The 26,764-nt window shown below is 49.3% G+C and overlaps 1 protein-coding gene across 3 annotated transcripts in view; it reads right to left on the bottom strand.

The window, feature by feature from the left end:
- Positions 1–26,764, bottom strand: part of VPS8 (VPS8 subunit of CORVET complex) — a 2,529,257-nt gene that overhangs the window by 1,384,579 nt on the left and 1,117,914 nt on the right. For all 3 annotated transcript variants that reach the window (XM_069615741.1, XM_069615740.1, XM_069615739.1), the window contains exon 23: positions 22,666–22,717. In XM_069615741.1, the coding sequence (XP_069471842.1) occupies positions 22,666–22,717 (52 nt within the window). The remainder of the gene's footprint in view (positions 1–22,665; positions 22,718–26,764) is intronic.

Raw genomic sequence — 26,764 nt, 5'->3', positions numbered from 1 at the left:
AATTGCTGCAAGAGCCCTACGTGGAAGATTCCAAGGGCAACCCTTTGGAGTTGAACTTTTTTTAAACTGGCAGAAATACACCTGATGTTAAGGCTACCTGAAACCAGCTTTGGATTACATTTCTTTTTTAGTCAAATTTTTCCTTTAAGAAGACCGCATATCACATTTGGTTGAAGAGTGAGGGCAAGCATAAGTTTTGACACAGACAAACTTTGGTTTTGGACCATCAATGGCCCTTAAAAGCATCAGTTGAGGAAATAACCCCCTTTGAGTTGGGGCCAGTTAGGCATTACACCAACCCAACAAAGTGTTCTAATAAAGGTTTTCAAACTGTTACTTTTGAGTCTGTGTCTCTCTTGATACCATGCTTGAATCACACACCTCAGTAACCTCCTGAGAATCCATCAGATGACAGGAATCAAAGGGAATGCAAAGTGAAGGTCGAAGGCCCACCTCAGCAAGAAATCATCCCCAACTCCACCTCCGGGAGACATTCCCTCAAGCCAAACTATTTGCACTTTGTGTTGTTCTTTGTCACATACAGATCCACTGACGGGGTTCCCCAAAGGTAGAAGATCTCAATGACCTGCGGGCAAATCTCCCACTCAAGAGGAGCACAGAGCATCCGCCAACACGTTCTCTGTCCCTGCTAGATGAACCACAAAAATCGAGATTTTGTTCTCCAGCAACCAGAAACAAAGTTGGAGAGCCTTGCAGCACAGTGGCAGCGACCGCACACTCCCTGTTTGTTGAGGTAGTGGCATTGTTACTGGGTTGTCAGCTTCGGGCCCAGTCGATGTTTCTGCAGTCGGCATAGAGGCCGAAGCCTTACCTGCCGAAGCCTTCTCAATTAACTGCAGCATTTGTTGCCTAAATTCCTCCCACTCCTCTCTCGGCACCCCCTTGGAAGAGTAAGATTTACACCACTCAGGAATCTGAATTGCACCTAGCCTATGTGGCTTCCATTTCTTGTGGGAGAATGACAACGAAGACTGGTGGGACCTTTTATGTTGCCTGCCTTCCCTGTAATCTTTTTACACTGCACTTGAATCCTGAAGCCTTCGGCCCTAATTTACTGACGCCAAGAAAATGTAAAACGAGCCGTGTTCTGACCAGCGTTCTGAGCACACAGGAAAAAAGGAACTGAGGTATGGGGGTGTAGTGCATGCTATAAATGCATCCAGCAACGTTGAGGCAGGAGTGAGAAGTGGTGCAGTCAAGGCGTGAAGCAGTCAAAGAGACAATGTCAAGCCGCTCAATGTGCAGTCAAAATCTTCGAAGTAGCTACTGCTGAGGGTATGATCTATCAAGAGGTGCAATTAGCGGGAGAATGCAATCCATTGAAAAAGGGATGCAGTGACAGAAGGAATTTAATAGAAGTACAAATTACTTACCGTAATGTTCGTTCTATGGATTTTTCTCCCACAGATTCCTCATCTGATAGATATTCCCTTCAGCTCTGCTGCTTTGGAAAATTCTCGACAAGGGGCATAGTGGACCTCGACCCAGCCGTCGACCGTCGATCCGTCTTGCTTGGTGTCTGGTCATCGGCTTCAGACGTGATGTCAGGCAACACATAAATACCAGGTCACTACGCCCCAACCTCAGTTCCCCCTTTTTTCCCCAAGCATCACACGCAACATAGGAAAACAGATAGAACAGACGGGATAATGATCCCTTAAAAAATAAGTAACTATATCAATTGAACAAACGCTACAAGTAGCGTTAGAAAAATCTTTTTTTTTTTTTTTAAACCTGTGGCAGGAAGACAGAAAACACACAGAGGACCATCACCAAGTCAATGTGAAAAAGAAGATGAGCGCCAACCACTGACGTTCTGAGCAGGGATGGATGGGAGATGAGGAATCTGCAGGAGAAGTATCCATAGAAAGAACATTACGGTAAGTAATTTATCCTTCAATGGCTTGCCCATCTCCTGCAGATTCCTCATCTGATAGACTCCCAAAGCAATAAATGAAGGAGGCAGGCAGAAAGTTATACCAAGAAATGTTGCAGCACTGTCCTGCCAAAACGTACATCAGTAGTACGAGCCACATCCAGACTGTAGTGCTTTCCGAAGGTATGCAGGAATGACCAAGTCGCAGCGTGACAAATCTCCCGAACAGGGACTCCCCTCTGCAGTGCTGCTGATGCTAAGATTCCCCTTGTCGAATGGGCCCTGAAGCCTGCTGGCAATTCCTTCGCAGCAGACTGGTAGCACTCATCTATGCAGATAATTAACCATCGGGATAAAGTCTACTTGGTTATGGGCAGGCCCTTACAGTCTAAGGAAAAGGTTGTTCAGCTCTCCTAAAATCAGCTACCTGGCGATATAACAACAACACCCTCTTTGGGTGTAGGCGATGTAACGTTCCTCCTGCTTAGAAGGATGCGGAGGAGGGTAGAAGACTGGAAAGTCGATGGATTGCAACAGGTGGAATTCTGAGACAACCTTGGGAGGAAGCCAGGCCTTACCCTGAGTGAAACTTACTCCCGGAAAAACGGCAGGAAGGGTGGCTTAAAGCATAAGGCCTGCAGTTCAGTCACCCGCCTAGCGGATGTAAAAGCCGCGAAGAAGGCTGTTTTCAAACAGAGAAGCCGTAAGGGACAAGAGTACATAGGCTCAAAGGGAGCCGCCATCGGAAATGTCAGGACCAGATTAAGGTCCCAATCCGGGACAACAAAAGGAGTTGGTGGAAACCTATTTACAAGGCCTTTCAGGAATTGTGCCATTACAGGGATCGTAAATGAACCTTGATCCGGGGAACACAGACAAGGCCGCCAAATATCCTTTGACTGTGGTGACCTGAAGGCCTGCAGAGGCCACTGACAGAAGGAACTCCAGCACTGTAGTGATGGGGCAAGAGATGGGGTCAATCTCGCGTTCCCTGCACCAGGCTTAAAATCTTCTCCATCTGCACACATGCAAAGATCGTGTGGATGGTCTGCGTGCAGCCAGCAACACCTCAAGTACTCACTCAAAGAGGTCCCAGTCATCATACATCATCCTCTCAAGAGCCACGCATGTAGGTTGAGGGAGTCCGAGGTCGGATGGAGTATCCAACCTTCTGGGTTAGGAGATCTGGACACCGAGGAACCGGTGAGGTAGACAGATCCAAGAGGTCAGAGTACCACGTTGTCCTCGCCCAGTCCAGGGCGATCAAGATCATGGCCTCTCGAATACTCTTCAACCTCTGGAGAACCCATGGAATGACGGGAATCGGAGGGAACACGTAAAGGACAGGGAAGGTCCAATCCACCAGGAATGCGTCCCCACTGCTCCGTTGCAAACAGATCCACTGCTGGGGTACCCCAGAGAGCGAAGACCTCCTCTAGGACCTCCTGGCATACTTTCCACTCGTGCAAGACTGTGCTCTACCTGCTCAGAGCATCCGCCAAGTTGTTCTCTGTGCCCGCCAGATGAACTGCAGAGACCGAGATCCTGTTTTCCAGCAACCAGAACCAAAGCATCATCACCTCCGTGCAGAGGGGGTGGGAGTGCACACCACCTTGCTTGTTGAGATAGTGCATTGCCACTGCGTTGTCCGTCAGAACAAGGACATGTTTCGCCTGCAGAGACGGGGCGAATGCTTTCAGTGCAAGCCCGACAGCTCGCAACTCCAGCCTGTTGATGTGCCACCTTGTTTCCGTCGCTGGCCAGAGGCCGCTCACCTGCAAATCCTGGCAGTGAGCGCCCCAACCCTTCATAGATGCATCCATGACCACTTGTGTCTGAGGCCATGGAGGCCAGAAGGGTTCCTACGTTAAGAGACTGTTGCGGTCCGCATACCAGGACAGGTCCTTGACCACTGATGCAGACACCTTGAGGAGATCTGAGAGAGAGCCGAGGTACTGAGACCACTGATCCCTCAGGAGCCATTGTAGATATCTCATGCGCAACCTGGCCTCTGGCTCTAGAAAAATGCCAGAAGCCATGAGGCGTATAAGGCGGAGGAAGGAAGCCGCTGGTAGAGTGGCATGGTCCCAGAACAAGTCTACCATTTGTGTTGAGCTGACGACTCTCTTCTAGGGAGGGAAGGCGTTCCCCACCTGGGTGTCTAGGACTGCTCCGGTGAACTAGAGCCTCTGGATTGGTGTCATGTGGGACGTCTTTAAATTTAAGGAGAAGCCCACCCTGTGCAGTAGTAAGCAGGTGTCCCCTAAATGGGACAAGACCTGCACTGCAGACTTCCCTCGGTTCAGCCAGTCATCCAGATATGGGAATACGTGGACCCTGGATCTCCTGAGGTGAGCCGCAACTACCGCCATGAGCTTGGTGAAGACCCTTGGGGCGGAGGTTAGGCCAAAGGAAAGCACCTTGAACTGATAGTGCATATCTCCTATGATGAACCTTAGGAACTTCCTGTGCTTTCGATGGATTGGCATATGGAAACAAGCATCCTGTAGGTCTATCGACAACAGCCAGTCCTGTAGTTCGAGAGCGTGGATAATCTCTCTCAACGTTACCATCTGGAATTTATATTTCCTCAAGAACTTGTTCAAGGACCTGAGGTCCAGAATGGGACGTAGACCTCCTCCCTTCTTGGGTACCAGGAAATACCGGGAATACCAAACCAATCCTCTCTGCTCGGGAGGTCCCTCTTCCACGGCACGTTCAACAACAGGGCTCTTGGTTCTTCCTGGAGCTCCTGTCCCGGTTGGATTGGGGGTGAGGGCGGTCTGTCCGGTGGTGTTCTTACAAATGGCAGACAATAACACCACTGAATTAGTTGAAGAGCCCAGGCATTGGAAGTAATTCCCTGCCACTGGAGCAAATGCTCCCATCAACCTTCCTCCATCTGGCCGCTGTGAGAGGGAAAAATCAAAGTGGCTTTGGAGGCTGGGTCACGTCCTCTGCTGACGCTGCTCGTTGGCCTCTAGAAGCCTCTCTGCCCCTTCCGGAGCACGAGAAATGCTTCTGCCCTTGTCTCGCCGGTGGGAGCTGAATAGAAGATCGCCCTCGAAGAGCATGTTCAGAAGCTTGACTTGGACATTAGGCGAAAAATTATAAATTACTCACAGTAGTGACTAACATACACTTAGTCCTTAGTCCCCTTTCCTCCATACTGCTTGGGCGTCCCTTCCAAGGGACGTGAGGCAGAACCTTTTTCACCCGAAAAACGTTCTTCCCCTCTAAATTTAGAGGCGCGCGGGTGTGTGCGGCCCAGGGAGCATGCGCTGCCCTGACTCCACCCTCCAGCGCCACAACTCAGTCCCCATTGACGCTTCGACAATAGATTTAACTTTGCCTAATGACACCAGTATTATTAGGGGGGAGGTTGGTGGGACGTATGGAGGAAAGGGGACTAAGGACTAAGAGTACGTTAGTCACTACGGTGAGTAACTTATAATTACTCGTACGACCTGTCCCCTTTCCTCCATACTGCATGGGTGATTACAACTGAATGTAGCCCCGGGGTGGAGAGGAGACCCCCCCTTAAGCAAATAGGTTCCTGAGAACCGCCTGTCCGAAAGCCGCATCAGATCTAGAGCCGGCATCCAAACAGTAATGCTTGCAGAAAGCAGAGGTAGTGGCCCCAGTGGAAGCCCTGCTTATGACTTGCCAAGGGACATGGCGCTGGAATGCGATGGCCGTCGCTTTGGCCCTAACAGCATGGGCGTGCAAGTTGGCCGGAAGCGGCTTGTGCTGGCCTTCGTACGCTTCCTTGATGGCCTAGACCATCCAGCGAGATATGGAGGCCTTGGAGGCCCGATAGCCTGGTCTTGAGCCTCCGAAAGTGACAAACAGGGAGTCCGATTTGTGGAAGCCCTTGGTCCTGTCCAAGTAAAATTTCAGGGCACGCCTGACATCCAGGCAGTGCAGCACCCTCTGTGCTTCGTCCTTGTGATCGGGGAAGAACGTAAAAAATACTATTTCCTTGTTCAAGTGGACAGCAGACGGCACCTTGGGCAGAAATGCCGGGTGTGTCAGCAGAACTACTTTGTCCCTGTGAAAGGTAGTATATGGTTCTGAGGCGACCAGCGCCTGTATATTGCTGACTCTACGCGCAGAGGTGAGGCCGACTAGCAAGGCCGTTTTGATGGTGACCAGCCTGATGTCAGGGGACGCCATTGGCTCAAGCGGTTTGTGCGCCAGAGCGCCCAAGCCTATGTTGAGGTCCCACACAGGGTGCAGCTACTTGACGGGCGGGTAGAGCCTTGCGAGCCCCGTCAAATGTTACTTGACGATAGGATTGGAGGAGGAGAAGATCCCCTCCTCCGAGTTCCTGTAAGCCCCTATGGCTGCAAGGTATGTACGGCAGGTGTCCACCTGCAAACCCGAGTGGGCGAGGGGCGCCGAGAAGGAGAGCACGTCGTCCAAAGAACATGTCAGGGGGTCGATTTCCTTGGAGTCTTGCGCCAGTGGCAGAATCTGGTCCTTGCTCCATGCACCCTGTATGATTTCCAGATTAGCCTGTGAGTGGCTGAGGTTCTGCAGCGTTAACTGCTCAGGTACCACGCTGTGAGGGCTAGCTTCTGTGTGGCGGGGTGGATGACCCTACCCCCCCTTGTTGAGCCAGAAGATGTGCTGGGCCCGTCGTGAGGTTAATTGGAGGCACCTCAGAGAGGCTGAGCTGCTCCAAAAACCATGGCCTGGACGGCCACCATGAAGCTATTAGAATGATGTTGAGTTGGCGAGACTCCTTGATCTTGCAAATCACTCTGTGAATCAGCGGAGTGGGCGGGAAGGCGTAAGCCCTCATGCCGTTCCACTGAAGCCGGAATGCATCGCTCAGGGAGCTGGGGCCCTGTCCCTGCCAGGAGGCGAACTGAGGGCAGTTCCTGTTGTGCAAGGTGGCAAAGAGATCCATCTGGGGATGACCCTACATGTTGAAGATCTCCTGAATGACAAGGTTGTTTAGCTTCCACTCTTAATTGTCCGCTCCCAACCTGCTGAGCCTGTCCGCCTCCAGGTTGGCTTCCCCTGGGAGGTGGACTGCTGTGAGGTAGATGTCGTTTTCCAGGGCCCATTCTCACATGCTGACTGCCAGTCTGCACAAAGGAGGGGATCTGGTGCCTCCCTGCTTGTTGACCTAGTACATGCTGGTCGAGTTGTCTGTCTGGATGAGGATAACTTTGCCCCAGAGAAGTGGTAGGAATGCTCTGAGCGCTAGCCAGATGGCGTTCAGCTCCAACCAATTGAAGTGGTATTCCTGCTCCTGTTGCGTCCTGGCACCAGGGACCGAGAGATCGTCCAAGGTGGCTCCCCAGCCATCGAGCAAGGAGTCTGTGGTGATGGTGGCCTGCGGGGAGGGCGGCCGAAAAGGCTTGCCCGTCCGTAGTTTGCAGTCCTTGGACCACCATGTTAGGTCCGGGTGGACAGATGGAGGAACGTTGATCATCTCGGATTGGGAGCCCCGCTCCTTTGTGTATGAGGCCGCAAAGTGCAGCAGTATCCTCCTCATCCCCAATCTCGTGTGTGGAACGGCTAAAAGGACTGCTGCCAAGAGACCCAAGAGATGCTGGTTCCACCATGCCGAGGTCACCTCTCTGCCGAGGAAGTGGGTGGTGGCCCTCTTCATGGCCGAGATCTTGTCCTCCGAACAAAATACCTTCTCGGAGCACGTGACCCAGATGAGGCCCAAGAATGTCAAAGTTTGCGTGGGGTGCAGCTGCGACTTCTTGAGATTGAGCGAGAAGCCCAGATCGTGCAGTGTGTTCATAAGGGCATGGGAAGAGTGGTGTACCGCTTCCGGAGATGTAGCCCTGACAAGCTAGTCATCGAGGTATGGGTAGATGTGGTGGCCCTGCGCTCTCAGGAGGGCATCCACCGTATTCATTAGCCTGGTAAAGACCATGGGGGCCGAGTTGAGGCCAAAAGGAAGGACCTTGTACTGAAAATGGTAGCCCGTGATCCTGAACCGTAGGAAAGAACGATGGGGCTGCCAAATCGGGACATGTAGGTACGCGTCCTTCAGATTCAGGGTGCACATCCAGTCTCCCTTCCACAATGTCTCTGCTATAAAAGCGGTCGTAACCATCTTGAATTTTTGTAGGGGTAAGGAGAGGTTGAGGGTGGAAAGGTGCAGCACAACTCGCAGGCCCGCCTGGTTCTTCTGAATGGTGAATACCCTGGAGTAAAAGCTCAAGCCTCACTGGGATGCTGGGATTTCCTCCACTGCCTGGCTCTCTACAAGTGACGGGATCTCTGCCAAAAGAGTTGCTGTGCCAACCTGTGGGAGTGGAGGAGAGGAGGAGGGAGGAGAGGCTGGGATAGGGAGGTGGTACCCGGCGGATACTACTGAGAGGATCCAGGGGTCCGTGAAATTCTGGTGCAGAAATGTGCATGGAGAGCAAGCCTGCCCTTGCCCTCCCCCTCCCACCCACCCCCACTGGAGACACGTGGACCCGAAGGGGCGTGTCATGCCTTCTTTTCTTTCCCTCCGAGTCTGTCACGGAGGAGGTGGACTGGATAAATCCCTTCCTCCCCCCCCCCCTTTTTTGTTGCTTGCACGGGTTCTGAGATGGCAAACGGTCCAGCTGCCTGGATCCCCGTTCCTGGAAGCCGCGGAACCCTCCATACGTACGCCACCTGTCGGAGCTCTGCTGTGACTGGGTGTACGACTTCGGCGTGGTCTTTGTCAAGATGGATAAAGACTTGGCCGTTTGTGAGCTGTTGTTCTTGTCCAGCTCTTCGTCTGTGGTGGAGTGGAAGAGGTCCCCCCTCTAACGGTAGATCTAATATGCGTTCCTGGACATCCAGTTTGAATTTCATTGCCGGGAGCCAGGCTGTCCTTCTCATGTCCATGGCGATACAGATTGCACGGCCAGAGGTGTCAAGGAAGCTTGGGTACGCCCACTCCTCAAAAAACCCTCGCTCGACCCAACTATCCCTGGGAACTACAGGCCCATCACCACTGTACCATTCCTGCTAAAAATCTTGGACAAAGCAGCATACCTGCAAGTCCAAAAATTCTTGGAAGATAACCGTCTCCTCGGCCTGCAGCAATCTGGGTTCCGCCCACGTCACGGCACTGAGACGGCCCTCCTAGACCTAAAAAACCAAATGGACGATCTCAGAGCCCAAGGCAAGCCTGCTCTCCTACTGCTACTGGATCTATCCGCAGCCTTTGACCTGGTGGACCACAACACCCTGTGCCACCATCTAGCCATCCAAGCCAACTTCTCCACCAAAGCCTGTCAATGGATCACCTCCTTTCTCCAAGAAAGGACCATGAAAGTCTTCTCTGACTCAGCATCCGCCTCTCCTAGCTTCATCACATGCGGTGTTCCTCAGGGCTCCTGCATCGCGCCTACGCTTTACAACCTCTTCACGAGGCCCCTGTTCAGCATCCTTGACTCCCTTGGCATCTCGTATACCAACTATGCGGATGACACACAGGTCCTTATCCCACTCACAGGCGACTACCTAGCAGATACCAAAACCCTCACCACCATCTACTCTACCATCCAATCTTGGATGGCAGAGAACTGGCTTTGCCTCAACAGTGAAAAAACTGAACAGACAGGTCAATGCTATCGCCGCATCCTCAGCCTACTACTCTAAAGTCCTCAACGCCGCTAGGCCCTTCCTGTCCCGCCATAACTGCCTCACCATCGCTAGGGCTATTATTGGGTCAAGGATAGAGTACTGCAATGCCCTTCTCGTTGAGACCTCCAACAAAAACATTGCCAAATTGCAGCTAGTCCAAAACAATGCTCTGAGGGCAGCCACAGGTATCGCCAGAAGAGACCATATCCCTGAAATCAGAAGGCAGGTACACTGGCTCCCAGTCAAAGAGAGAATTGTCTTCCAAACACTCGCCATCTCCCACAAATGCCTTCATGAACTTGCCCCTCCCTACCTTACACACAGATTACCAAGCACACAGCCACAAGACTCTTAAGATCATGTTATGTCAACACGATTGTCACGCCCATAACGCGCAAGGTGCGAGCTGGTGGCTCCAGCTTCCCCACCCTAGCAGCTATGCATTGGAACGCTCTGCCACCTCACCTAAGACTGATTGAGTCGCACCTATCCTTTCGGAAGGCTATCAAAACCAGGCTCTTTGTCTAAATGACCTCTCCCATCACTTTGAACCTGTACATGTCATCAATGCTTGCCAATGTATGTGTAACTATAAGACTGATCACCTGTTTTGTAAATCACAAGTCCTTTTCATCTTCTGTAACAGCGCCTCAATGCCTTTTTGGCTGCAATCGCGCTTGGCAAATGCAAATAAATAAATACATAAATAATATAGGCTACGGTGGATTCCATGAGGTCCTGCGCCACTAGCTTGTCCTCAGCCAGTCCCGCCTTAAAACGTGATTGGCTCTGCACCGGGAGTTCCGGGAGGAGGTCTGCGATCTCCCGCCATAACCTTTGGTTAGCGACTGCTAGCATGGCGTCGGCGTTGGCCTGACGAAGATGCAAGGACGCGTTGAAATAGAGTTTCTTGCTGTACGCCTCCAAGATCATCTCCTTCTTGCATAGCAGCGCGGCAGAGGAGGAGGCTGAAGACGACTGAGGCTTGGAGTATAGTGATTCCGCAGCAATCACTGAGGAGTGTGGCTGAGGATGAGCCGACAGCAAGAGTGTATCACCCTCAATCTGCCTGTACTTGCCGTCCAGGCGACGATGGACCGGCTGGACCAAGTGGGGCTTTAGCCAACCCTTCTTGGCCAGGGAGACTACATCGGCTTGCAGTGGAATCCCCGTTTTGGCAGAGGGGCGTCGCGTGAGGACTTCAGCCAGAACTCATTCTGCCGGCTGCTCCACCTCAGGTTGGGGTAGGCCCAGGTACTCTGCCAGCCCTGCAAGATGTTTGTGGAAAGCCCTAGCTGAGGATGGCGTGTCTGGATCCTCCTCCTCGTCCGTATCCTGTTGATCAGGAGGATCCTGTGGAGGTGGAGGAGTAGCTGGAGCCAGAGGGTGAGGTACAGTGACTGTGTCCGGAGGCTGAGGAGGAGGCAGAGGCTGGTACGGAGTCGCCTGAGGAATCAGCTAAGGGGCCAGAGGCAACGGCTGCGCCCGGACTGAGGGCACCGGCGGAGGCGCTGTGGTGCCACTAGCATCGTATGGAGGACCACCCTGATGGCATCCTTGAGGATTACCCCCATCCAAGGTGACTTCATGAGCCCTAGGAACCTCTCGAAGAACCCCTCTTCACTGGCCGGAGAGGTGATAGTGGGTACTGACGGGGTAGCCGGGAGCTGCTGGAGCCACTGCATACCCTGCCCATATGGACGCAGTGGGAAGATGCCCTGCGCATAAGAAGGATAGGCTGTAGGCCACGTACCTGGTTGCCGCTAGTCCCACCTTGGCACTCGTTCTTCGCCGAACTCCTGGAGTGGCGTCGGACGGGTGCCTCTGTCTGGCAGGGCGGCCATTTTTTTGAGCTGCCTGCCACATGTCTGCGACATGTTGCTCGGCTTGCTGGGCCGAGCCTCATCCAGGACACTTGCGTGTGGATCACGAGGCCTACCCTGCTCTTCGGGCCTAGACCCGGTAGGTGCGACACCCTCTACCCGGGGGTCGGTAGAGCTGCGTTTAGGCGCACCCTGGGAGGTCTTGCTGGTACTAGGGCGTAGCCCCTCAGCCATATTACTGGTACATGGGGAGAGCCCCTCAGATGAAGATCTGGTACCAGAACCTTCTGGTCCCTCAACACTGCCTCCGGGAGGATCAAAGGAACCCTCTGCCTGAAGGCCAGTAGCTAAAACAGCCTTAAGTGCACGTGCTGGTACAAGGACCTGAACGGTCTCTCCCGTGCAGGAGATTCCTTGGGAAGGAGTCTTCTTTGGGAGGTGCAATGGAAATTAGTGGCCCTACCTTGGGCCTGGCTCGCTGTTTCGCGATGTTCTTGAGGTCCTCTGGAGACTTCTGGAACAGCTCCCTCCACCTGGCTAATCTGTTCTTCGACGATTTCGATGACAGCGAGCCACACGCTGTACAAGCTTGCCAACCGTGGTCTAGGCCAAGGAAGCGTAGGCAGAGGACGTGGGGGTCTGAAGTTGGGAAGAGCCCGATGCAGGATGGACACCTGCTGAACCTGAACGATAAAAATACTAAAAAAGACGAAGAGAAGAAGTATCCGCGTGTGGAATTACATGGCCGAAGCCAAACCCAGGAGCGCTGGTGAATTCGGCCTGTTCCCGTCGATGCGGAAAAGGGGACTGGGGTGTGGCGGCACCGGAGGGCGGAGTCAGGGCAGCACATGCTCCTTGGGCCGCACCCCCGCGCGCCTCTACATTTAAAGGGAAAGAAGGTTTTTTTCTGGTGAAAAGGGTTCCATCTCCCGTCCCTTGGAAGGGACGCTCATGCAGTATGGAGGAAAGCGGACGGGACGTAAGAGTAACCAGAGGTTTTTAAATAGGCCTGTCTTCTTAGTGTTATGGCTGATTCCATAAATCGGCCCACACAGTCAGTGATGTCCAGGCCCATTCGCAGGAACTGTCTGGCCACTTCTATCCTATCCTCCACTAGCTGTTGGAAGCCCTTGCGTATTTCTCCTTCTGGGACATAATGAGCAGCATTTACAACTGCTATCCATAGACCGATGGAGTACTTGGCAAAACTGCTTGCCTAATTTGTAGGTTTTAGGGCCATGCTACCTGAAGTGAATGCTTTCTTTGCTAAGGTATCTACTTTTTTGCTTCCCTGTCAGGAGGCAGAGTGGACGTGGAAGACACACGTCTAGAAGAGACAGTAGCAGCCTGCTTAACAAGCCCCTCCGGGGAAGGGTGAGAGGAGAGGTATGAAGAGTCTCCTCTAGCCGGCCTGTACTTCCTGGAAATGGTGGAGCTGATGGGAGGAATCTAACAAGGGTTTTGCCACATAATTGTTAAAGGATCGGCAATGCCAGGGTTTAAAGGCATATTACGTTCCGTGGCGAGGTCTTCATCTAAAATTTCAGTAAGGTCATAACCTTGTACAGGCGCCACTGATGAATGCAATCCCAGGGTGTCTATAACCTTTCTTGTAAAGCCCAGAATTTAGATGTATTATGAAGATAGGGCTGGGATTGCTGAAATTCGAGGTCTGGAGTGGTGTCCAAACATCTGGCGTCCTGTAGATTAGACACTTCCTGAACCCGAGTAAATAGAGTCGACATGCCCCTGGTCATCAGTGTCATTACCGCCAAAGATACCTGCCATAGTATCGAAAATTCGGACCACAGTTGTGGGGTGAATGTTTTCACGACAACCGTCAACATTTAGGGGTTGTCTCTCGGCGCCGATATGGTGGATGCCGGTGTCAATCGGCATCGAAAACGCTGTAGCATGGACATCCTTGGAGGCACAGGGTTGATCCGGATTCTATTGGATCTCTTTCAGTGTTGAAGGTTTTATCGGCTGCAACATTTTCGGTACCGGGGCACTAGAGGGGTCGGATATACCCAGCGCTGCTCTTGGCTTTGAAGCCTGCTGCATGGGGGGTTTAAGCCAAGCCCTACTACAGCATGCTTTTTGAACATGTCAAGCATGGAAGGATTTGAAATCCTCCCACTCTTGGCGGGTGGTAGGCCCAGCCGACAGCTTACCTTTATCGGTCGATGACTCAGAGTCCAGATGGTGGCTATGATGGCGTTTCTTCTTCCGCCTATGTTCTTTCTCGGGGGTGTGCCCCTCAGTTTCGGCCTGCGACGACCGAACCATCAACCACGTCAGTGATTTTGAGGGCGGTCAACCCAGAGCGAGTTTTGTAGGTCAATAGCGTAGGGATTTAGGTTGCATTTTGGCACACGACAGACAACCGTCAGTCCTACATCTAGTGCGGGTCAGTGATGGACATCTTGGTGCCACAATCGGAACACCGCTTGAAACCTGATACCCGACGACCGACATCTCATGTCGAGGATTGAAAAAAAGTATGTTTTCTGACGAAAACGTCGAGTGTGTCGAAGACTCTGTGTTCCGAAGCAGCGTGTAAGCGCGTGGAAAAAAAGGAACTGCGGTTGGGGCATACTGACGTGGTATTTATACGGCGCCTGATGTCACGGCCGGAGTAGATGACCAGACGTTGAGCAAAACGGATTGACAGTCGACGGCAGGGTCGAGGTCCACTACGCCCCCTGTTGAATTGTCCAAAGGAGGGCAACTGGAGGGAATATGTATCAGATTAGGAATCTGCGGAAGAAAGGCAGTCCATTGAAATCCCACTTGTCACATAAATAAAGCTGAAAACCAATGTAAGGCAGCTAAAGGTTTGGGTCACTTAAGATGGATTTTCATAATCAGCTCTGTGGACCCATGGAGATGGGGGATGGCCAAAGCAGGTATGTTTACTCATCCCCTGTGTTTCAATTCACTCAGGAAACACCGTAGAAGTTCCAGATATCGCTGAGCCATCTGTATTCGTACCTTGGGATCATGGGTGCATAGGTCAATTCAAGCTTTGGCTTTTTGGGTCTGTCTAGTTTGCGATTTCAGTCTCTGTTGGACCGGTTGTGTACACTGGACACAACACCTTCGGGACCACCACTCGGTTGACAACCTCAGAGGACCCCTAGGACACGATGCAGGCAGTGATGGCCACTTGAAGAAAAAGGTGGAACGTGACCCTTGGGGCAGAAACAAAGAAAATATTTGTGGTGGAGAGCTGGATCTTCAGGGAACTGCTTCTTGTTCCATATACTTAGGATCTGCGGAATCCCAAGGCTAAACTCAGGACGGTGACCGTTGCAGTGAAGTGGCCCAGGAGGATGTCTGAATAAACCAAACAATGGGTCCAGAACTGTTCGAAATGCCTCCAGTGGCTGGATCTTGGGGAAGAGGTTGGGACGGTATGTGGACACCAGTCTAGGGGTCGAAATACTGATGAAGATCTTCAGGTCTGCAAAGAAACCGGGCTTCACCGGACAAGTGAAGAAAGGGCTGTTGGCAATCTTTCAACAATGAGCTTAGGGTCTCTTTAGCGTGCTGCTCTTTTTCGCTGGGGTTTTGGCTCCAACGATGATCTTTCGAAAGGCTGCAGGAGTCCCCCTCTTATGCAGAATATGGCCTGGAGTTGCTCCCAGCCCACCAATGGAAAGGATCTGCACCATTCAACCTTGGTAAGGGCTGTCCAATTAGGAAAACCCCTGGCCACTACATCTGCCCAGCAGCAGGCACACTCGAGCACAAATGTGTACTGGGTCCAGACAGAACCAGCCTCCACATCCGGGCACACAAAAAGACTGCCACTTTGCCCCCAAAAGCTGGAGCATTGCCTGACAAAGGGCTTACCATACATGGAAGGGCCGGGCCACTCCAGCACAGGAAGATCAAACTGCAGTATGGCCAAGAGACAGGCGAAAATCTGGTGGCAAAGACATTTTAGATTGTATGGTACTCTTAATTGGCATTAAGCATTAAAATGCAAAAGTGCACAAGACTATAAAAAGGAAACACATGTAAGGATGCAGAAGGAGGAGACTGACACAGGTGGCATGATTGTTGGCATAGACTTATTTAACCAAAATAAAGAGGAAACCTATCTTTCCCCAACTCTAAGAGGGGTTTCCCTTCCTCATCTAAAGAACTAAGTATACAGTCAGAATGCCTAGGTACATAAAAAGAGTCCACCGTCATGTGTCAAAACCTATTCCCATCCCTTGCACTCTTAACTAAACTAAGGAACATGTTGATCATTTTTGTCCAGAAGAAGGACTCTCTTCCTCTGGACAATGGACCACAGTTCCATTGCAAGTGTGAACCTTGTCTGAGAGAATGACTCTCTTCCTCAGCTTTCAGTTCCTCAAACAATGCAAACAAAGTTCCAGCTTGAGATTTTGTAAAGTTCTCAGTTCCAGCTCCAAAAAGTAGAGTTCCAACTCAAACACTATTGGGTTCCTGGAGAAAGTCTCCCTTCTCCAGGTCCCTTGTTCTCAATAATTTTACTGTGCCAGGGGAATGACTCCCTTCCCCGGGCTTGCTTCTACTTGACTTCATGGTAGACAACAACAGGGGATGGGGGTGTATGGATTCCTTCCCCTGATGCCCCTTGGGTTCACAGTACACAACACCAGGGGTTATGGTTTCCTTCCCCTGATCTCTCGGATTCACAGTACACAATAACAGTGGTTATGGCTTCCTTCCCCTGATCTGTCTTGGCTTCACAGTACACAACACCAAGGGGTATAGCATCCTTCCCCTGCTCTATTTTCCATTTGGTTTAGCCAACTTCACAATATCAGGGAAAAATATTCCCTTCTCCCTGGATTCCCAGTTCACAACACCGGGGGGATGTCTCCCTCCCCACTGGGTCTTAGCAGGCTTACTTTTGACAGTCAGGGGGATGGCTTCCTTCCCATGTGATTTCCTTCAGTGTAAAGTTCACAGTGTCAGGGGGATGACTCTCTACCCTCATCCTCCTTTAGATTTACTTCTCGTGGTTCTTATCAACAGGGAGGAAATGTCTACCTTCCCCCTGTCTTTACCAGACTTGATGTGACACGCTTGCAACGCCAGGGGGAATGTCTTCCTTCCCCTGGGGACTTGCTCAGGTTTCTCAAGACAGCCGGCGGGAATAACTCCCTACCCCTAGCCTTTATCAGGTTTCATAAAAGGCAGTTTGCAATGCCAGGGGGAATGACTCACTTCCCCTGGCCAGCACCAACTTTGTTCACTAACCTGCCAAGTATGCTCTTTTATTCTGCAGTCTTTCTGTGCAGTTTACCATGTCAGGGGGAATTGAGATTGATATATTATTTGTATCGCGCTCATACACAAGTGTTTCAGGGCGCGACAAGGCAAGGGAGGGGAACAAGGGAGAAACAAAAACAACAATCTAACTAGGCCGAGTGACATTGATAAAAACCACAACATTGACCAGTGGATAGAGGATGACAGCTAGTACTTATTTTTCGTTTCTCATATACCGATAAATATTTTTCAAATCAATTTTTTTTTCATTTTATATAAATCTTTAAAAACAAATCAATTTACATAAACCATTTTCCACACAAAATTAACAAAAAGTTTTTCAGTTCACATACCTATCCCCACCATTTATTCACTCTCATTCTATCTTCACACACTTTCCTAAATTCATACATACATAACCGTCTAACATTGGTCACTATCTACAAATCTTAATTTCAACAATATTTGGTTCCCTTTGCCCATTCTCAGGTAACTCAATCTGTATATGAATATTCCCACAGATCTCTGGTCGACACGTGTTTCGGTTGTCGGGGTTGGACTCCATATATTATGTCCATTAAATCATGCAACCGTCATCAGGACAAAAACAGGAAACTCAATATGTCCTGTTTCACACAGTAGGGTGAGCCACACAACCTATAAAAACAAACAAAACCCATTGTCATCTCAATTATTCTGTCATCCCCCTTTTATTCATATAGCACTTTTAATGTGTTTCAAAATGACACTTCAAATTAGTCATGTCATCTGACTCACCTCCATGTATCATTTATGGGGGTGACAGATGCTGTGGACAAATCCCAACTTCACTCGTATGCTTGGCCAAATATTTCTGGTCTAACCTAAAAGATGAAGTATCGGGGACTCAGTTATCTATAGTCTCCTGATTTAAGTCGGTACAACTCAATCCCGATCGCAAAAAATTGTTATTGCCACCACTTTAGATACACAAAAATGTACTCACTTCACTTACAGAGAACACTGGTAATTGCCTCAACGCTGTGTTTCCACAGCGCTTCACTTTCACGTAGTAATTCGAAACCATAACAGTTCATTCACCTATAATACATAACAATTTCAGTAATCTTATATATTTCTTTTTTCTTTTATCTTTTTTTAAACATGCGTGTAAGAGTATATACTTACTCTTACATTCCATGTTGTTTGATATAGCTGAATTCTTCTTAGTTTGAAAAATCCGCTATCTTCTGATTCATTTTGTATTTTCCTCCTGCCGGTAATTAACCAGAATATGAACTTCGTATTCAAATTATTCAATCCAGGTTGCTACCAAACAATACAAAACAAGAAACGGTGTCTAGCATTAAGACTTGTCCTACCTCCTCCGTTTAGACTTTATTTCACCACAAGATATCTCACTTTACTCTAGTCTATACTTGCGTATTAATCTTTGCTTATTAAATCCATAGAGTATGGTACGCCGTCCCATGTCTTTACTAGGTCCGCGTTGGTTCAATCTGCTTAGTGGTTTAGAGGGTTGCTCTCTTCTTGCATGCTAGAGAGAGTGAGACAGTCAGGTCCATAAAAGCTCTCCTCCTATTAATGGATCACCTCACATAAATCCACATACCGATAGCCACTCTCATGCCTTTCTCGCCATTTTTATTACGTGGGCATAACTCTGAAACTTTTCTCTGAACCAGCACTTCCATGTCTCTACTAAACACTTCCTTACTAATATTACCCTTTGGGAAACGTAAACACCAACATGGATATAACTATCCCTTTTGGAACTAGTTCCTATCACTAGATCAACCGTCCTGCCGTCCTTCAGTCTTGTATAGTCAAAATTGCTGGCGATGGCATTTCAATCATTCCCAAACATCCTCTCACAATGGGTAATTTCATTACGGTTACTCAATGACCACATAGATACTCACTGTCGCTGACCCTTTCCACTCATTCATTCCACTAAATACACAGCCCATCCGTTACATTACACTGACTAACGGTTAAATCTTTATAGGCAGAAAAATACCTCTCACCCGTGCATAATCTGAACATTCTATGGTATCCCACACTTACCGGATTGAAATCCACTTGCGTCTAGAGACATTGATAACGCGCAAGTGCAGGGGATGACTCCCTTCCCCTGGCCTTCACTGGGGTCTAGGACGTGGTCTCTCTCCCCCTCTCTTATTTGGTTGAGTTGGTCCACTCTCCTGCCAAGCGTGACCATGAGGAAGACACATTGCACCCGACCCAGGCTTCTCTCACTACTTGACTTGGCCCACTTGGCTTCCTCTCTCTCCAAGGGAGATGTCCTGTATCAGCATGCAGATCTCAGACCCCGGTTTCTATTTGTTTTCGGTATTCTTGGCAAGACCTCTCGTGTCTCCACAAACCAACCCTTGCGCTCCTGTAACTTCTGTGATGCTGCTGGTGGTGGTGGTGGTCTCCTGACTGCTTCTGGGTTTAGTCTGCCTTCTACCTTGACTCACAAATCTTACTGTGAGACTCTCTCCAGCAGTGGCAGCTCTGCTGTTTGTAGCTTCCTTGAGGCACTTGTTCCAGTTCTGGACTTCGGGATCCACCTCCTTGTTGAGGTGGTGCTCCTGCTTTGCCACTTCAGGAGCTGCAATGTCGTAATCCTGCAGAGATGCTTCTTGCCTTCGGACGGCGCCCCGGTCCTCAGCCTCTCGACTGTCCTCGGGGAACCGCTTCCCTGCTCTTGGTTTGTCGGTGGGCAGTTTCTCATTTTGGTAAATCCTTCGTTAGTATTTATATTGAAGGCACCAAAAAGGCTAGACCGTTGAATATGGTTTTGTTGGGCACTCTTCATTGTTCCGTGCCTCCTCCTCGTTCCATTCCTTCTATACAACGATTTCTGAAGATAATCCCTATTCTCCTTTGCCACAGTATTAATATGACGGATAGCCTGACACACATACCCAAGGGTAATTCAGAGGTTATTAGGGCATAAGGGAGGGTTATTAGAGTTGGAATGAGGGTCTCTATACTGTGTTCTCCCGCTAGGTCTTCCCTGTATCCCAGATGGGGAATCCTTCCCCATGAGATCCTCCTGCTGAGTACCACCCCAGGGGGACCATCGGGTAGCTGCCTCACCTCCCTGGCCTCATGAGAAGGGTCACCCCTGCGGGGAGAATAGACGACATCACAATATTCGTCACACACCCTGAAGGTATATACTGCCACCAATCCACCATGGACACATAATGCAAATAACCACAAAGTTGCTAAACCCAATGTTACAGGGACACAAACTGTCCCTACCTCACTAAACAGAAGGTGATGTGAGCAGGAAAAATAAACAAAGAACATTACAATAAAGAACTGATATTAAGATGGATTTCTAAAATATGTACTGGTGGACAGATTTCAGAAGGCCACTCTCGTTATAGTGAACAGGGGAACTCTGAGATATTAGCCAAACCCAATCAAAGTAAGCGTGGAAAGTGGTCAAGGCTTAGTCTCAGGGGAGGTGGGTAGGGTCGGGGCTCCACAACGAGTCCACACAGTGAAATAAACAAATAATACTCTATTATAGGCCCAAAAAACACTAGAATAATGAATCAAGCAGGTAATATTACACAACACTCAGTTATAAAACATATATACAGTCACTTATGTTTGTAGAAATGCATACAATTCACATAGACAACTAAAAGAAGGTAAGTAATGATGCAGTAAGGAAAACCAGTTCACAAGAACGAATACACTTTATAAGTCCAATCCCTATGTTGAATGAGGCCTTGTGCCCGAAGTCAGAAAGTTCCTTCTAGGAGAGGGGACAAAGGCAGGAAGAGTTCTTGTGGTGGTGTAAAATCTTCCAGAAGACCTCTCAAGGATATAACAGGTAAGCAAGATGCCTTTTCTAGCTTTAAGAACAGCTTTTAAAACCAATGATTAAAAAGCGAAAGAATAGAATAAACAAAAGTTTATTCTAAGGTTTACTATAGGGGATACAGGGATGGCTGTAACTATTGCGATTACTCACCACCCTTACTCCGAATTCCGAAGTGACATAGCAGGTGGACTGGGAGTTGCTTGAGGTCGTTTTTCCTGCGGTTGGATGCAGTGGAAGCTGCCCAAGAGCTGCAGGTGCAAGGAAGATTCTGGTCTGGTCCAGGAGTTGAGTACAACCCATTTTGATGAAGAAATGCAGCAGGCACCGATGCAGGCCTCTTCAGGACACTCGTCCAGATGGAGGAAAGCTAGTTCCAGCGACAATCACTGCACACAGGCGACAGTAGGTGCCTCTCCAGCCGCGGTCAAAGAAATCCTTTCCGTGCAGGATTCCTTGATGCTGGGAACCTGAAACTTGCCGGGAAGGAGACTTGCGGCACAGGCTGGCGACCACTGAAGTTCCAGGTAAAAAACGTGAAATGGCAGTGCTTCTGGCGCAGTAGCCCATTTCCGAGCAGGTCGGGCCACCGGGTGGCCCAAAGATGATTCTGAGGGCTCTAGACTGCAGGAAAAAGAGAAGACGTCGAGACTGGTTGGTCCCACAAGTCCAAGGGTCGAAACACAGCAGAGGGCTTTCACAGATCAGGTAGGCCAGCAGAGATTCAACGGGAAAATTGCAGAAAAGGTTGCCAGGCTTCTTCAGAAGTTATCCACGGGTCGTCAGTCAGCTGAACGGGATACTTGGCTCTAATTCCTATCTACTGGAATGGCTGAAGGAATGCTCTTATCCCAAATCCTGGCTCATGGCAAAAAATAGCCCACCAATGGTAGGGATATGCACCACTCACTCAGCCAGCAGTGGTCCAATAAAGGACCACTGTGGGTTTCACTCCTGCATGCACACCAGACTCTCTGGCATCACGGTTGTGGAATGGTACTAGACAATCCCACCCACTTCCTGGGTCCACACACAAACTACATGCACAGGCAGCTTTCCCGGTGAAATGCATGACCGTATTAGAGATTTCCTGACCTGAGAAGCCAGGAAGAAGGCTAAGAAACAGAATGGCCAAAGGACAAATGAAAGATATCGTGCCATGGCCATTTTAGGACGCTAGCCACGTTTAGTAAACAAGCACAGCAAATGTCCACAATAAAATACATTAAAAAATGTAATTGCTGCCACCAGCTAGTGCTTAGGCACATTTAAAAGTAACCAAAATCCCCAGTATAAAAGTCTAGTGTAATACAAAAGTATCCCTATGCATTGCATTGTAAGATGCTGTGTGCACTGTTAGAAAAGTTACCAAAACAGGTAAAAAGTAAGAGACAAAAGGGAAGCATAGTTTCCCAGTACTGGCAGTCTGAAGGCCTAATCAGTTTCCCCATGACAATATGAGCAACAGGCCAGGGAAGTGAATCTGAAGGCTTCACTTCTCTGTAAAAAGTCAGGACAGGTTCAAAATCAAAAGCAACAAGTTAGGGGGCCCATAGAATATGGAGGGAAAGTTGCATAAAGAGAAATCTTTCCTAACAGAGTTTGTTTGTCTGTTCTGATAGCTATAGGGACTGATCAGTGTCCCCAAAACAGAGGAGCATAGCAAGACAAAATGGGTAGAGTACATATGCTTCATTGATACCTCCAACATTCAGGAAAGGTTCAAAACAATAGCAAAAGTAAGGGTGTCCCATTGATGTCTGTGGATGGAAAGCAGCAAAAAGACACATCTTTCCTAACAGGGATCTACAAAATTAGGGGGCAAAAACCCAAACAATTGAATCCTGCCTTAACACAAGCCAGCAAGGCTAAGGAAGCAGTACAAAGGACAACCCTACTTTAGGCAAAAGAAAACCAGGCGGTGCCCATAGAGCCTATCCAGCGCTGGAAAGGTAAGACCTAGATTGTCTCTTTTGCATATTAAGTGGCTGTATTTCCATTGTTTCTCTGGACAATGATATGGCCAGGTTAAAGGATCTTTCATTGCATTGTCATATTATCTTTGTTCCACATTTACAAGGACGTTGTGGAGCTATGCACTAAAAATAACGATAGTGATTGAGGCCCATTTATTGGTGAACAAAATAATTGAATACATGCTTATTTAAAATAGGAAACACGCATCCATATTACTAGAAAAAACACATGCATAAACATGACAACTATCATTCAAATTGCATTCTTACCTGTGAGAGACTTGCCAGCACTAAGTGGAGGTGCAATAATCTTGAACAGTTTCTAAATGTCCGTGACAAAAGAAAATAGGAAAAAATAATTTTATAATGTATACTTCCAAACAACAATTAAAAGAAGAACAGCAAGGAGCTAATTTTGCTCCACGGTGTAATTTGGCAGCGGGGAGCTGTTACGTGTCGACATACAGGTACCACATTTTGGTCATTTGAACTGCAGAGTACATAAGTGCAAGTCAAAAGGCGGAGTGCACGGATGTACGCAGGCTTTTAGCCCTACCCATTTGCACTCCGCCATGTAAATGAGTAAATGCTGTTTAATTGTAAATTGTAAACACTGCCTGCCAGGCCTCCAGAGCATGAACATTTTGCAAATACGACAGCTTTATTATTTTCCTGGGTACATTTACACACACATTTACACACCGCTTTAATGCGCAGTGCAAAGGTCAGTTTACTTGATAGAGACTAGGAGGCTTCTTTTGATTTTGATCTACATTGATGTAATTGCAAGCCACCTCTGAAACAGAAGAACAAGTTACTTCTTTACCTGGTAACGTTCTTTCGACGGGATGTTCCTCCGACGTATTCCTTATCTTTGATAATACGTTTCCAGCTTGCTGGCCTCGGAAATTTTTTCTGTAGAGGGCGCTGCGCGTCGACGTCCGCCGAGTCGATGTCCCTCGACGGCCACCCCATCGGCGCCGACGTCACCATGCCCATAAATAGCCACGCGCTGCGTCCGTTGCTCGGTTCCGCTTTGTGGCATAAGAAAAGACATGCCTGAATCGGTTAGTAACCTTGAAGGAGCGAAAGCTGCAACCACAAGGGAAGTTATCACTGCGGGGATGGATGGGAGGGGCGATAAGGAATACGTCAGAGGAACATCCCGTCGAAAGAACGTTACCAGGTAAGAAGTAACTTGTTCTTCGAAGGGATTGTGTCCTCCGATGTATTCCTTATCTTTGATAGACTCCCATAGCAGTGGTATGTAATTGGAGGAGGGAGTGATAGTGTTATGTATCCCTTTAGGGATGGACCGAATGTAATACGGCCTTGCCAAATCTGGTCTCTTGAGCAGTGGAGGAATCCAGATTGTAAAATGTTGTGACTGTATATGCGGACGACCATGTGGCAGCCGCACATATGTCCCGGACCGGTACCCCTTTCTGGAGAGCCAAAGAGGCTGCGATATCCCTGGTTGAATGAGCCCTGAGATTTTGGGGTGGCTCTTTCCCTGCTAGTCTATAACATTCCAGGATGGCCAAAATAATCCACCTTGAGATGTTTTTTTTGTTATGGGTAGTCCCAACTTGTGACCTGAGTATCCTACAAACAGTTGGTCTGCTTTCCTGATCCTAGCCATTCTGCTGATGTAAAAGCTGAGAGCTCGCCTAGGGTCCAGCCTGTGTAGCCTTTCCTCCTCTTTCCCCGGATGGGGAGGAGGGTAGAATGAAGGCAAGGTAATTTTCTGAGTAATATGGAATTCAGAAACCACCTTTGGGAGGAAATTAGGCTTCATCTGTAGGACAACCTTGTCCTTGTGGAAGATTGTATGTGGGGGTTTACAGGAGAGAACTTGTAGCTCACTCACCCTCCTAGCAGATGTTAGTGCTACCAGTAGGACAGTTTTAAGCGTGAGAAATCTCAATGCGCAAGAGTGAAGAGGTTCGAATGGAGTGCACATTAAGAAGTTTAAGACTAAATTTAAGTCCCATAATGGAACTTGGAATGGTTTTGGAGGGTAAACATTAGTTAGACCCTTGAGAAATTGTACCACCAGAGGAATTTTGAAATACGATGGTTCCTCCGCAGTGCGCTTGAAGATAGAAAGCGCTGCGAGATAGCCTTTTACAGTGCCAACTTGAAGGCCTAAGTTTGCCAAGTAGAGTAGAAACGATAACACCGTTGGTGTACCACATGAAAAAGGGTCGATATTCTCTTCCCTACACCAGCTGCAAAACTTGTTCCAACGGCAGCAGTATAAAGACTTTGTTGCTGGTCTTCTGGCCAAAAGCAACACCTCCATGACGTCATCAGGGAGATCCCAATCCTTGTACCTCAACCTTTCAAAAGCCAAGCGTGAAGGTTGAGGGTTCTGGTGTCTGGATGGAGAACTTGACCTCCCTTCTGCGAGAGAAGATTCTCTTTGAGTGGAAGACGGATTGGAGGGCAGATGGACATATCTAGAAGGTCCGGGTACCACGTTCTCCTGGCCCAATCCGGGGCAATTAGGATCATGGTTTTCCGGAATCTTCTCAATCTCCTGATCATTTGAGGAATAACAGGGACTGGTGGGAACGCGTAAAGGAGTGGAAACTCCCAGTCCACTACGAACGCATCTCCTAGAGCTCCTCTTGGGGGAAATTCCCTTGAACAGAACAGATTGCACTTCCTGTTGGTGCTTGTGGCGAACAGATCCACCTGAGGGGTTCCCCAAAGGGCGAAGATCTCTTGAAGGACTTCCTCAGCTAGCTCCCACTCGTGGGAGACTGTGCTCTGCCTGCTCAGAGTGTCCGCTGTCAATTTCTTCTCTCCGGCTAGGTGGACTGCCGATAGAGAGATTCCTTCCCGAATTGCCCAAAACCAGAGCTGCATTGCCTCTCTGCATAGTGGCAGTGATCCTACGCCTCCTCTTTTGTTGATGTAGTGCATGGCCACCGTGTTGTCCGTCATTATCAGGACATTTCTCCCCTGTACTGATGGCAGGAAAGCTTTCAGCGCTAGTCTGATCGCTCTCAGCTCTAATAGGTTGATATGTAGTCTGGACTCCGATGGAGACCAACGACCGCTGATGGTCAAGTCGTTGGCATGGGCTCCCCACCCTGTGAGCGAGGCGTCTGTGACTACTGTTATCTCCGGCCATGGTTGCCAAAACAGTTCTCCTTTCAAGATGTTCTTTGGATAGGCCCACCATTGAAGGTCGTGGGCTACCTTGTCCGGAATCAGGAGGAGGTCTGTCATTCTCCCTGAGAATTGTGACCACTGACTTCTCAGTGCCCACTGAAGAGATCTCATTCTCAGACGAGCCTCTGGCACAAGGAAGATGCAGGATGCCATGAGGCCTACCAACCTCAAAAAGTCGAAGGATGGGAGACGCTGGGCATTTTGAAACTTGGTGACCATCTGTAGAATATCTTGAGCCCTCACCTCTGGTGGCGAGGCTTTTCCCAGGGAAGTGTCCAGGACCGCTCCAATGAACTGGAGTCTCTGAGATGGTATCATCTGTGACTTCTTTAAATTGAGGGAGAAGCCCAGTCTGTAAAGGAAGAGGCAGACCTAATCTAGATGGGTCTGGGCCTGTTCCGAAGATACGGCCCTGATCGCCAATCGTCCAGGTAGGGATAGACGTGGATCCCTTCCCTCCTTAGACTCGCCGCCACTACCGACATCAGCTTGGTGAAGACCCTCGGGGCGGAGGTCAGCCCAAATGGCAGAACTCGAAATTGATAATGAGAGTTGCCAATTGCGAACCTCAGGTATTTCCTGTGCTTGAGATTGATTGGCACATGGAAATAAGCATCCTGAAGGTCCAGAGATACCAGCCAGTCCTGGAGCTGGAGGGCCTGAAGGATCTGAGAGAGAGTTACCATCTTGAACTTGTCCTTCCTGAGGAACTTGTTCAATTCTCGTAAGTCCAGGATGGGTCTCAGTCCTCCGTCCTTCTTTGGTATGAGAAAGTAGGGGGAGTACCAGCCCTTGTTCCTGTCCGCTACAGGTACCTGTTCTATGGCACCTTTCTCTAGCAGGTCCATAATTTCCTGCAAGAGGAGCGGATCTGGAACTTTCAGAGAGCTGTTCCCCGGTGGATGACTCAGGGATGTGTAGAAAGGGTAGGCAGTAACCTTGGGCAACTGTCTCCAACGCCCAAGCATCTGACGTTATAGCCTGCCATTCCGTCAGATGGTGAGTTAACCTGCCCCCTACAGGTGTCTTGTGTGTGAAGGCCTCAGAGTGGTTTGGGGGCGGCTGATGCAGATGCCGAGGGTAAAGAGGCACCTGCTGCTGCTGCGGTCTTAGTACTTTTGACCCGTCCACCTCGGGTGGATCTCCTTTGGCCTCTTTGAGTCGGCTGTCCTCTGCCTTTCCCGAA

This window comes from Ambystoma mexicanum, chromosome 9 (genome assembly GCF_040938575.1).
Source record: "Ambystoma mexicanum isolate Mex_15411 chromosome 9, UKY_AmexF1_1, whole genome shotgun sequence".
Classification (NCBI taxonomy): domain Eukaryota; kingdom Metazoa; phylum Chordata; class Amphibia; order Caudata; family Ambystomatidae; genus Ambystoma; species Ambystoma mexicanum.
This window is presented reverse-complemented; position numbering and strand designations above follow the sequence as displayed.